Genomic DNA, 13,863 nt, shown 5'->3' on the forward strand with positions numbered 1-13,863 from the left:
AAGAAAATCACAGTACCTCAGTACAGGTTCTTGGTTGGCTCCGATTCTATCAGGGCATCTTACCATGGCTCCCTGGGTTGATTTGCTTCATGCTATGTAGCTTGGCAGACACATCTATGAACAAAGACATGTCTCAGAAGGACACAGCTCAAGATTAGCTGGTGACAGACAGGTTAAGGGAGGAGTGGGGAGAATGGAGTGAGTCTTATCAGCAGAAAAGAGCTGGTCACAGCATCTCCTTCAATCCCAGAGGCGGGGCCGCGGCCCTCCTAGCAGCAGCATTGCTTCTGGCAGCAGCACTTCTGCTGGCAGCAGCCCTTCCCGCAGCCGCAGCCTTTACCACAGCCGCAGGAGCGGCAGCAGGTGTGGCGGCAGCAGCAGACCGTGGGGCAGCAGCAGCCGCAGCAGCCGCAGCAGCCACAGCAGCCGCCACAGCCGCCACATCCGCCACAGCTGCCACAGCCACAGCTGCCACAGCCACAGCCTCCACAGCCACAGCCTCCACAGCCTCCACAGCCTCCACAGCCACCACAGCCTCCACAGCCACAGCCACAGCCACCACAGCCACAGCCACCACAGCTGCCACAGCCGCAGCCCCCGCAGCCACCACAACGTCCACAGCCACAGCAACCCATGGTGTCAGTAGAGAGGACTCAGGCGAGGTGAGGAGAGAGAGTCAGGAGAGGAGAGGAAGGTGTGATGCCCCTTCTGGTAGAGGACCCCCTTTTATACCCACCCCAAGGAGGAGGGGCCAGAGCACATGACCCCTTCCTTGTTGTTTATGACAGTTAGGAAAGGAAATCTTCTTTCTGTTTACTTCCCCACTGCATACCTGAAGTCCAGTTGTCAAGTCACTTGTGGGAAACAGTTCCATAATTCTGGGTTGAATATCCAAACCAGACACAGTTTCATGGGAGGAAAGGATTTAGTTCACGTTTCCAGATCCAGGGGAAGTTTCATCAGTGGTGGAAAAGCTGGTTTTCATTCTTAAATCCAGCCGGCAAACACCAAAAAGTAGCAAGCAGGGTTCCAGCCAGAGCTCAGCTCTCTCTGCACCGCTTGGAGCTCAGGTCCACCCCCAGTGACACCCCCCTGTAGCAGCAGTTGGCCCGCTAGGGACTGAAACTGCTGCAAACTCAGTTTAATTTAAAAAAAAAAAGAAACCAACTGAGCTTTTGGGGCCATACATTCAAACCAACACATCAATTACCAATTTTACTAAAATTAAAGTCTGTCCCACCCACAGAGGACATTTAGAAAGGCCCTCTCCCTATCTCCAAGTACAGCCAGCTGGGAATCAGCCAGCCAGGGGGACGTGTGAGCCCACCGACGTGTCCGTATTCACTAGGGGAATCGCAGCTGTCCTCTGACAGTGTGCAGGGAAGGTACCCAGCGCGCCCTTCAGCACGACCAGAACGCGCCGCCAGCACCCGCCGCGGGCACCGCTGAACCGAGCCTCGCGGCCCCGGGGCCCTGCGTGTGGGCTGCGCCTGCTTCTGCCTTGAACGCCACCCAGGGAGCTGCCCACACGGCCCTGGCTGGAGAGAAGCCCAGGGCTCACGCTCACCGTCTCCCTCAGGCCTCCCTTCCCACGGCCAGACAAAGTAAGTCGTTCCCGAACATGACCCAAGTGACAAGCGAAAGCGAGCGCTGCCCCGGGAAGGGTGGCTGTGGGAAAGGCACCGGCAAAGCACGGGAGAGGGGCGGACAAGGCGTGGCTGGAAGAGGATCATTTGGTAGCCACGTGCAGAATGAAGCTGAGCCCTGCCTTCTCTGCAACTGCTGAACCGACTTAGAGTGACAGCCACAAATGTGAGGGCTGCATCTAGGGGACGACTGGACGAACGTGGGTCAGGGCTTCCAGACACCAGCATGTCACGGCTGCTGAGCGCTGACCCGGAGCCGAAGCTGTCGGCCAACGAGCTGAGGCTGCGACCGTCCTGCTGCGACCGCGGCTTTGAGACAGCGGCGTCGGCGCCCGCCCGGGAGAAGCCCCTCAGAGGAAGGAGGCCGGAGCGCAAGGACACCAGACAAGCAGCGGCAGGGCAGGGGACAGCCATGAGCTCGGGCCCAGCCTCAGCCACAGGCAGCACAGCAGCCCTGCGCCAAGCGGTGGAGCCTCACACGTGCTCTCCTCCCCCTCCTGACTCTCTCTCCTCGCCTCGCCCGGTCCTCCTTCGGACACCATGGGCTGCTGCGGCTGCGGTAAAGGCTGCGGCTGCGGGAAGGGCTGCGGCCAGCAGAAGTGCGGCTGCCAGAAGCAGTGCTGCTGCTACGGCCACCTGCCTCGGGCAGCACTTGCTGGGATATCTTTGCCCATGGGTAAGTCTTTCTCCGTTCTTACCTACTTCCCTTTGCATGACCTGGACATTACTTATGTGCCTTCAGACAGACCCTCTTCTCTGTCACATCACAAATTCATGATTTCAAAATACTGATAGACAACGATACAACAACAACCATGAAAAACAGAAACAAGCTGTTGTAAACTATCCAAATGTTTAATAAATAGAAAATGGAATCATCGTTACTACTGTGTTTCCTGAAATTCCCTCACAAAACTTCTATGCCTACACATCTTTCTTTAGGCACTCCCATGATCTAGAAAATCAGTGCACAGAATGTAGCACACATTAATTACCAAAGATTCATTTGGTACATTTATTTATCATCTTGCTATGAAATGACTGTGTTCTCTGTATTCATGCAACTTAAATAAAGAAATACTTGTTGGAAGAATTTCCTACTGTAATATTCATTTCTTTTGTGATCACAGTCATGCTAAGCTGTACTGTGGGCTTAATGCTCAGAGCAGAAACACCGTTTGCATGAACAGGTTCGAAAGAAGCCTCATCTACCCAAAGTTGACTGTGACAATTATTTAATGGACATCAATAGAAATTGTATTATTTGCTCCAAAGTGCCTACATCTCACGCCCACTTGTAAGGTAGGGTCTAAGAAGTGTGAGCAACTTTTATAATTTCAATGGACCCTTAGTAGTTGGGCAATAGTTGAAACCAGAAAATGGAAAGAATTACCTGTATCTGACAACCAGGTTTGTCATATACTTCAGAACTACGTGCGGTATGGAAAGAGCGAGTGACGTAAATGAAGTATAATAAAGGAACTAGAAACAGACCAACACACATATGAACAGTAGAGTTTTTTCCCAAAGGAAGAAATAAGTCACTAGCCAAAAGATGGTGTTTCACTAGATGATGCTGAGGCAATTATAGGCGAAAGCAAGGAGAGGCAAGAAGGGCCAGTAAAGGGAGAAAAACGATCTCAACTTATCTTATATAAGACAGAACTCAGAAGTCAGCGTGGGGCTGGGGAGACTGCTTGCTGGCTAAGACACTGGCTGTTCAAACGTGAGAGACTGAGGGTCTGGTTAACCCTGAGTCCAGTTCCCAGCACCTATGGAAACAGTTGGGCTGCCTGTCACCCCAGCCTGCCAGGCTTCTCCCCGGGCAGGTAGTGCTGGGGAAGGACCAGGCCTGCTGGTTCCTCCAAGGGGTTGAGGAGGAAGATGAACGTACAACGACTCAGAAACCTCTCCTGGCCACCGGGGAAAAACCACACTGAGTCGGGAGTCTTTTCAAAGCAGGAACTCACAGAAAAAACTCGCTTTATTACTCTGAGCATTTGCCTATATCATGTTGGGGATGAAGGTAGGGATTTTAAGATGGGGGGGAAGAGGTAAGGGCCAATAGTAAACTGTAACTATTGAAATGGTAATTGCAATTGCCACACGGAGGTGGCAGGCAAGAAGCCATTAGGCCAGAGACAGGTCGCCAAACTTTAGATAGACTCAGGAAGTTCCACTAGGCCTCACGCCTGGGCCTTTCAGGTCCCAACACCAGCCCTGTGAAAAGCAGAGACTGGAAAAACTCGGGTTTACTGGTTAGCCAGTCTGATTAAAAAGGGCAGCTTCAAGTTCAGAGAGAGATTACTTTTCAAAGAAAATACATGGATGAGAGATACAGGAAACCATCCAGTATGGCCTCTACATTCACAGTACGTACATCTGCATGCACCTGTCCATACACTACACAAATACAATAGACGCATGCATGCACACACACACACACACACCACCACACCCATACTTCATGAACACACATGCATGCAAAAATATTTATCAGGAATTTAAACATAACAGAAAACAAAGGAGGAAATATTTGGAAACAACAGATGAAGAATACGTAGACTCAATCCCCAAAGCATGAGCCATAATAGGAGAAAAATTAGTAAAGTAGACCTCATCAAAGGAATGGGATTAAAATATTTGCTAACTATAGATCATGTAAAAGGCTACATCAAGTACTCCCACAATCCAGTGATAAGAGCACGTCCAATTCCAACATAGTCAAGAGGCATGACAACTACATTTCAGATGATATACAGGTGGAGGGAAGCACATGAAAAGGATGCTCTACATTACCGTAAGCACACATCCACTAGGATGGTTAAAATTTTTTTTTCTGTTTTTTTTTTTTTAATTTTTATTAACATTTTCCATGATTATAAAATATATCCCATGGTAATTCCCTCCCTCCCCACCCCCACACTTTCCCATTTGAAATTCCATTCTCCATCATATTACCTCCCCCAAATTTTTAAATGCAGGGCTAGGAGTTAAAGGTACTTGCTGGAAAATGCTGCCGACCTGAGTTCAATACTCCCCAGAACCCATGTAAAGCTAGATGCAAATGATGCATGCGTTTGTGACCCCAACGCGCCAACAAGAATGGGAGGTGGAGCCACGAGAAGCGCAGTGGAGGCAAGCTAGTTTGGCCTTTTTCTGCAGTGGCAGAAGGTCCTGTCTCAGAGGAGGAAGATACAGACACCCTCAGTTGTCCCCTCCCCTCCTCTTCCCCCCACCCACGCGTGCTGTAGCAGTTCTCTCTTCATTGCTATGACAAAACACTTAGCCAGAAGTAGCTTATAGAAGGAAAGGGCTTATTTCATCTTACAGGGAATTTTTGTTTTGTTTATTTTGAGACAGAGTCTCACTTTAGCTCAAGCTGACCTGGAACTCACTCTGTAGTCCCAGACTGGCCTTAAACTCATGGCGACCCTCCTACCTTTGTTTCCCAAGTGCTGGGATCAAAGGTGTGTGTCACCATGCCTGGCTTCAGTTTACAGGTTTTTTAAAATTTTTATTTATTTATTTGAGAGTGACAGAGAGAGAAAGAGGCAGACATATATAGCGAGAAAGGGCCATTCCAGGGCCTCCCACCACTGCAAACGAACTCCAGATGCACGTGCCACCTTGTGTGCCTCGAACCAGGTTCCTTAGGCTTCACAGGCAGGCACCTAACCGCTAAGCAATCTCTCCAGCCCTACATTTTTTATTTTTAAGATCATCTTTTTTTCTTTGTTATTTATTTATTAAAGAGAATGGGCATGCCAAGGCCTCTAGCCACTGCAAACTCCAGACGCATGCACCTCCATGTGCATCTGACTGACATGGGTTCTGGGGAGTTGAACCTGGGTCCTTAAGCTTTGTAGACAAGCCCCAGTTTGCAGCATTGGGGACATTTTCATTGGGAGCTCACATTGTCACATTATCAGCAGAGGGGAAGCTACAAGCTTGGCAGCTTTGCTATTTTTGTAAATTGTTGGAGTAGAACATCTGCTGCAGAGGCTTGGGATCACAGCTGAACTGCTCAGTGAGCTCACCATGTCTGACCCCACACATCACATGCGACACTAACTGCCCACCACCACAGGCCCTTGTAAACAGCTTCAAACTGATTCCTGGAGATGTGACCACCTGGTGTCATTCCCCTAGAAATAGACAAAGTCATCCACTCATCAAATATTAATTGATGCCACCTACTGTGAAAGGACCTGGGAATTCAAGATCAATGCATTCAGGTTCCAGTAAACTGGCATGTGTTTCAGTGGATCATGTAACAGCTGATGCTAGCCCATGACGGGGAGTAACTGCTGCTGGATGGTGAGGGGGCAGTGGGGTACAGAAAGCATCTGAAAGCTTCCTTCCCTTCCTTCATTCAATAAGAGTTTACAGAATATTCACTGCCCTGCTGAAGGTCCCAGGAACATAGCAGTGAATAAGGAATGGACAGATAGGATTCAACTATCACAGAAGGAAAAAGGAACTAAGCAACAAAACACACACATTCGCATGCACAAACACATGCATATCAACAAAAATATAGGCCAACTAGTTTGATAAGGAAAACAAGTGTTGTGAAATAACTGCAAAACCAGATCAATGTGGATGTTCAGTAACTCTCCATTTAACTGTCTCAACTAGTTTGCACCAGTACAGAAAGTCAGCCTCCAGAGAAATTTGCCTGTCTGCTACCTCCCAGCACCCACATCTGCCAATGATGGCCATGCAGTGTCTAGCCTGGAGCTGCTGTGCAGCACGCTGACCCAAGGGGCAGCTCCTTTGTACAGTGGAAGCTCCAGACTCTTGACCCTGAGGGAAAAAAGCTTTTCCTGCAAGACAAAAAGCAAGAACAAAGAGATACACCTGTTTCCTGGGACTGAAGGTCTATGAAATGACTTTTGACTATTTTTCAAGGAAGATGTTCATGGGATATTCTTTTCCCTTTGAGTTATTCTGACACTGAACAGAATAAAGAACTAAAAACTAGCCACTGAGGGGAACATAAGGCAGGTTTCTGGCAGCACTGCTAAGCCAGCAGGCAGGATCAACATCTTCACCAGTGTTCCACGAGAGCCACAGGGTATGGGGCTGATATGTTTACCCATAAGTAACCAAGTGGTACTTGCTCATAAGACTGTGAGAATCTTGTGTGGGAGGCTATAATTACTGCTGGCGGCTTTACGAAGTCTTTTGAACTTGAGATCAGGCAAAAGAGCCTGAATCAGAAGAACTGGATGGGTCAGAAGGAGATGTGATGTTCACTGGAGGAGATAAGTAGGTAGTTGGAGGGATAAACCATTTAGGACAAGTGAATCCCCTCATTATCTGCCATTTTCTGAACACAGGAGTTGGTTGGTGTCTTGGAATGAGTCTTAAATCAGGGCAGGGGACAGTGTGGTCTGGTGGGGTTCACATCACTGTGTAGCAGTCTGCCTGTCAACAGTCCTAGACTCTGTAAGCTTGTTTCTTCCTTATAAACATGGAAGTCAGACTTTCCCAAAGGTTCCACCTATCTTTAAAATTCTTTTTTCATTTCTAGTTTTCCATTTATTCTTGCCATTTCATCACAGAAAAGGCTAACCTTCCAAGAAATAATATTTTAGCACATGCCATATATAAATACAATTTTCTTTGATAAGAAACTATGGCAGAACTCACAGAGGTCTTCCCAAGGAAATAAAGACAATCACGGAACTCTTCCACATAAAGACTTTTGGTCTGCATTATGTAAGTTTTCAAAATACAAAACCTTAATTTGTTGGACACAAAGGGAAAAGTATAAAACAGAAGACCAAAAATAAAGAATTCCTCAAAGCAGATGAGCCCATATGTGGTGTCTATGTATGTGTGGGTTGAGTAATAACAAAAATATGTATGCATTACACAGTTCATTTACATACAGAGTTAGAAACAGCAATTTCCAATCCATCACAATTGGACCACCATTTTCTGTCCTCAATTACGTGATGCACTAAAGCTGTGTGACCCGCAGCATCGTGACAAGTGCTGGACAAGATAGCTTTTCTCCTTGTTCTTTCGTGAAAGTTGGCACCTTTTTGTAATGTTCACAGATTCTTGCGTGCTGCTGAATTTTTCCTGTTCAATGCAGTAGACAGTCTCTTTCAGCAGGACTTTAAAATGCTTGTTTCCCCCGTGCTTTTAGTGACACCAACAAATCATCTGGCGAAGATTCACTGTCACGAGCGAGGAAATCTCCGCCATGCCCTCTTTCACTTAATGCCATTGCTCCTTCATGCCTGGTGATTTTGTCATAATACTAAGAATGTCCAGCAAACTTTCCAGTGAGTGAAGGCCTAATGTAATCACATTGTGGAGGTGATGGCTCCAAACTGGAGGTTAATGAATTATTCTGCATAATGGTAACACAGTTTTGGGCTCCAGACCAACCATGCTATTAATTTTCCTGCATCTCTACCACTGGCTTTTCAATAAAATCTATTACATCGCCTTTCTCAAAGCTGAGTTTGTTATCCTTAAAGAGGTGACTGGGCAAAGGACCTGACCCACATGCAGTATTTGCCCCACACTTGGGTGGTTGACCACACCTACTCATTTCTCTGGCAGAGAGTCCACACTGTCACTCAAAGATTATCTATAATTACATAGTTTGAAGGAAACCATCCAATTTGCTCATTGTGGCTATCATGCCACCACCCACCACGGCATCGCTCCATAGTGATCACCTTGGTTCCTTTTATAGGTGGTAATCCGTCTCCTTCCTCAGCCACGTGGTCAAATTTCCCATAGGCAGGCATGTTGAGGTCATAAAAATGCTTCCCTGGGTCAACAAAGCTATCTTCAGTAGAAGAGGCAACTTCTGGAACATTAGGTTTTCTTTGCACTTTTCCAGTGCCTAAAGTACCATTTAGGTTTTTCCCAATTGACATTTTCTCAAGCACTACTTTTCCTTTCCATAGGTAGAAGGGACAAAACCCATGTTATTCACAGAACTTTGACATCTCTACCAGGATTTAGAATCATCTAGAAGCCCTAACCTGTCATTCTTGAGATCCAGCTCTTGTTTTTGCTGGGCCACACAATCAAATTTGGCTACTACTATCACTCCTACCATCTTTCAATAGCTCCAGCACTTCCCTCTGCTGAGCACAAGCGGCTCCAGTCACCAGAGGACAGGGCACCGAGATGCACAGCAGGGTTGGCCTTCACTGCACGAGGCCCATGCGCTGGGAGTGTGCAGCTCTCGGGCTCTTTCAGATTGTGTTCAGTGATGACCCAAAGCAATCCATTCTAACATGCTCCCTGGATACATGCATGTTCATTAAGGGAAATACCAATTTTGGTCTTAAAAGAACCCAAGCAGCTATTTTTACTTGGTTTGAACTGACAAGTTCATTTTCATTAACTTGACACAAATAATGTGGGATTTCAGTTAATTTTATTTTTTGCATGTATTATGTATATGGTGTGCATGCATGCATGTTGTTTTTATATGTGTGGATACACGTGTGTGGCATGAATATGGAGGGTCAATGTCAGGTCTTCAATTGCTCTTCCAACCTTTTTTTTTTTTTTTTGATAGGGTCTCTCATTGAGCCCAGGACTCACCAACTTGGCTAGACTAGCTAGTTAACAAGCCTGGATCCTTCTGTCTCCACCTAGCCAGTGCTGGGATTACCACTATACACCAACACACTTGACTTTTATTTTTATGTACTGGGCTCTGAACTCAGGTCCCATGTTTGCAAGGTAAGTACATTACCCAGTGCCATCTCTTCAGCTCCTCGAAGAAATTTTACTCTTAAAAAAAATTAACCCAGGGCTGGAGGGGTGCCTTAGCGGTCAAGGCATTTGCCCGCAAAGCCAAAGGACGCAGGTTTGATCCCCCAGGACCCACGTTAGCCAGATGCCAAGGGGGCGCATGCATCTGGAGTTCACTTGCAGTGGCTGGAGGCCCTGGTGCGCCCATTCTCTTTCTCTGTCAAGTAAATAAAATATTTGAAAATGGGGCTGGAGAGATGGCTTAGCAGTTAAGCGCTTGCCTGTGAAGCCTAAGGACCCTGGTTCGAGGCTCGATTCCCCAGGACCCACATAAGCCAGATGCACAAGGTGGCACATGCATCTGGAGTTTGTTTGCAGTGGCTGGAAGCCCTGGTGCACCCATTCTCTCTCTCTCTCTCTGCCTCTTTCTCTCTCAAGTAAATAAAAATAAACAAAAATTAAAAAAATAATCCAAACCTACACTATACCAGGAAAACTTGAGGTTAAACCCATGTTGGTAATTATTATAGTTACCTAGTTAAATAATTATAATTCTGACAATCACGAAAGCAGTATCACGATCCATTTAACAAATGCAGAAATGAATATTTGGGAAAGTCACATGAGCTGCAGTACCAGCCTCCTGGGGTTTGCAGCTGGGACTTGATCCCACCTTTGAGAGCTTTGACAGCTCATTCTCTAAGTCAGCTCCCGAAGAACCCAGGCAGTGACGAGATTGGCTGGATTCCACTGTACACACAGGTAGCATGCCATTCTTTCCGGGTAGAAGCACGCGCTCAGAAAGCACAAGCACGAGCACTGAGCCCCTGCTTGGGGTAGCTGCCTCTTATGGGAGAAGCAGCCAGGAGCCAGAGACAGCAGCTGCTTTTTAAACTGGAGCAGGATGCTTTCCCAAGCAGACCTTGGACAGACCCCTCCTTCCCCCACTGCCATTTATGTCTTCCCTTCCTTTTCCCACTCGTACCTGAGATAGAAAAGCATTACAAAAAAGCTCCGTGTGTGTGTGCCCCTGCTACTGTGATATTCCATATGGAATTCCAGAGTGATCTTCAAACCAGTTGAAGCACAATCTCTGGTGGCTGGTTGCGCATCTCACCACTTATACACACAGATCGCACAGGGCAAGTGGCTGAGAGCCAAAGCCTTTGCAAGAAGGGAGGGCCACTTACAGAGAGAGCGGTGCATTGCAACTGAGAATGAGTTACAGCAACCCAATTTCATTACCTGAAGAAATGAGATGAGGGCATTTCGTTTAGGTTATATGCACTTAACTCGCACAGCCAATAGTTCGTTGCTTTAAAAAATAAGTACAGGGCTGGAGAGATGGCTTAGAGGTTAAGCGCTTGCCTGTGAAGCCTAAGGACCCCGGTTCGAGGCTTGATTCCCCAGGACGCACGTTAGCCAGATGCCCAAGGGGGCGCATGCGTCTTGGAGTTCGTTTGCAGTGGCTGGAGGCCCTGGCACGCCCATTCTCTCTCTCTCTCTATATATATATATCTGCCTCTTTCTCTCTCTGTCGCTCTCAAATAAATAAATAAAAATAAACAAAAAAAAAATCAAAAATTTAAAAAATAAGTACAATGCTGGGCATGGTGGTGCACGCCTTTAATCCCAGCACTCGGGAGGCAGAGGTAGGAGGATCAACATGAGTTCAAGGACACCCTGAGACTACATAGAGAAACCCAGGTCAGCCTGAGCTAAAGTGAGACCCTACCTTGAAAAAACAAAAATTAAAACAAACAAACAAAAAAAAAAAAACAGTACAAAAGTGTGTCAGCCATTTATTAGGCTCTGATTTTGTGTCAGAGATACAGATGAAATTCGGGTAGAGGGGCATAAACACTGTACTATTGTTTTATTCATATTATCGTTTTATCTTATTTTTACATTTAAGAATTATATCACATACCATTAATTTTTCTTTTAATTAAAATATGTATTATGGGCTGGAGAGATGGCTTAGTGGTTAAGCACTTGCCTGTGAAGCCTAAGGACCTCAGTTTGAGGCTCGATTCTCCAGGACCCACGTTAGCCAGATGCACAAGGGGGCGCATGCATCTGGAGTTCGTTTGCAGTGGCTGGAAGCCCTGGCGCGCCCATTCTCTGTCTCTCTCTCTCTCTCTATTTGCCTCTTTCTGTCTGTTACTCTCAAATAAATAAATAAAAATGAACAAAAAAATTAATTAAAAAGCTCCTTATTTTTTAAAAAATATGTATTATATCTCAATTTGGGTATACTCACAAAATTCACTATTGAATTCAAGAACATTTTCATTGTCCCATAAACTGTACCAATTTGTGGTGTTTTGAATTATATGTCTCCTGTAAACCCACCTGCATTGAATGGTAAATCCTTGGCTGGTAGCAATTTGGGAGGTGGATCTTTGCTGGAAAAGGTCTTGTGGTGGTTTGATTTAGGTGTCCCCCATAAACTTATGTGTTCTGAATGCTAGGCCCCCAACTGGTGGCAATTTGGGAACTGGAGTCTCCTGGGGTTAATGTATTGTTGGGGGAGAGTTGATGGGTGGTATACCCAGCTTCCCCTTGCCAGCGTTTGGCACCCTCTCCTGCTGCTGTTTGTCCCTGATGCTGGCCAGGATGTGATGTCCACCCTCTGTTTATGCCATCATGGAGCTTTCCCTTGAGTCTGCAAGCCAAAATAAGCTCTCTCCTTCCACAAGCTGCCTTTACCAGGTGTTTTATGCCCACAACACAAAGCTATATACATAAAAGCAAATAAACATAATGGGGCACTCGTTGGGTTTGAATTTCAAACAAACAGTTGTGGTATAAACATATCCAAGACAAATGAATGATTCTATCAAAAACTATCCAAAATTCAATATAAGCTGGGCTTCTTCCATTGCATTATCTTTCAATATACCAGTTATCTTCTGCCCTCACCTTAACTCCTGACTATTCCAAGTGCCTCTGGAAGACCTAACCTAACCTACTTCCTTTTATGTTAAACCTGTATTGTTAACCTGCAGAACCTGGCTTCCATGCCCAAGACTGTCACAGGACCCCAAAGAACCATCAAGTATAGCATTGGTGTGGTGCACCTTAGGGGTGTGTGATGGCATTTCGAGCCAAGGAGTAACTCAAGGGAGGAAAGCCTGCCCTGAATGTGGGCAGCACCACCTCATAGGTTTGGTGTAGGGCTGAATAAAAAGGGAAAAGGGGACCCTGGCATCTCCTTCCTCTCCTTCTTGATCTGAAAGAGGTTACAAAGAGCCTGTCTAGCTGGGGACAGAAGTTGGTCCTAAGGCAACGGTGGACCACATCCCCTGAACCAAATCCTTCCTCCCTGTGGACCATCCCCCTGAACCGTGAACTAGAAGAAATCCTTCCTCCCTGTGGACTGCCCCCCTAAACCATGAACTAGAAGAAATCCTTCCTCCCTGTGGACTGTCTCCCTGAGCCGTGAACTAGAAGAAATCCTTCCTCCCTGTGGACTGTCTCCCTGAGCAGTGAACTAGAAGAAATCCTTCCTCCCTATGGACCATACCCATGAACTGTGAACTTCCTTCCTTACCCTTCTTCTACCAGGTACTTGGTCTTAGCAATGAGAAAGAGTAACCCATAGACCCGTTCCCCATGGCCTCCAGCAACAATCAGTCCTTGTTTAACATTGTTTATCTCTGTTATGGAACATTATACATGTATTAAAAATTTTGTTTTCAGTGGGGTGGTGGTGCTCAGGAATGAAGGAGGGTTCTAAGTTCAACCCCAGCTTGGGATACATAGCAAGACTTCACCCCCCAATACAAAAAAATCACATTTTTCCCAGTATTTAATATTATGTGGCTAAATATGCACACACTTGAACTCACAAAAAGTAGAAATATAAGCAATTTACAATTTCTTACACTGTCTACATTAATCTAAGAAGGGTCAGTCAGCAGTTTTTCTGTAAAGGAGATTGTGACAGTCCATGGATTATCTTGTTACAACCACACAGCTCTCACTTTCATTGGGACAGAGCAACTGGAAGAATAATGAGTTTGACCGTGAGTCCCTAACTTTGTTTAAAAAATGGGCAGAGACCACATTTACCTAGCAGACTGCACAGTGGTTTGCTGACTTGTAACCAAGGAGAAAAAGGAATGAAATTATGTGAATACTCCTTTTCATGAGATTACAAGATTAGGAAAAATGACATCAACATTTTCAATTAGCCTTTCATGTATATATGCTGTTCTTTATAAATACATCTTAATCTTGACAGCAATGCTTTCCAATTTTCCTTATGCCCAATAAGCTATCAATTCTCACAAGTATCTGCTGCTTTTAACAGAAAAAAATTATTTTTACTTCTATCCTGAATAATCTATTGTGACTCTAGAATAAAACCTTTACAGCCAAAATGTAATTTAGTATCTGTTGAGGATTTTTCTAGAATGAACAGAAAAGCTTGCCTGCCTCAGATTCCTTAAATTCTAATCAAGTTATCAAA

The 13,863-nt window shown here is 45.8% G+C and overlaps 1 protein-coding gene and 1 pseudogene across 1 annotated transcript; both read right to left on the reverse strand.

Moving 5' to 3' along the window:
* Window positions 1-269: 269 nt before the first annotated feature.
* LOC123460099 (keratin-associated protein 5-2-like) lies at window positions 270-635 on the reverse strand. The gene has a single exon (XM_045147361.1). It carries the CDS (start codon window positions 633-635, stop codon window positions 270-272), a length of 366 nt encoding a protein of 121 aa, XP_045003296.1.
* A 6,966-nt stretch (window positions 636-7,601) lies between these two features.
* Window positions 7,602-8,587, reverse strand: LOC101599383 (annotated as a pseudogene).
* Window positions 8,588-13,863: the final 5,276 nt, after the last annotated feature.

This window comes from Jaculus jaculus, chromosome 4, assembly GCF_020740685.1.
Source record: "Jaculus jaculus isolate mJacJac1 chromosome 4, mJacJac1.mat.Y.cur, whole genome shotgun sequence".
Classification (NCBI taxonomy): Eukaryota; Metazoa; Chordata; class Mammalia; order Rodentia; family Dipodidae; genus Jaculus; species Jaculus jaculus.

Bases quoted from the DNA above. Each gene is read 5' to 3' on its own strand.
- LOC123460099 (XM_045147361.1), bottom strand. From the start codon at position 635: ATGGGTTGCTGTGGCTGTGGACGTTGTGGTGGCTGCGGGGGCTGCGGC.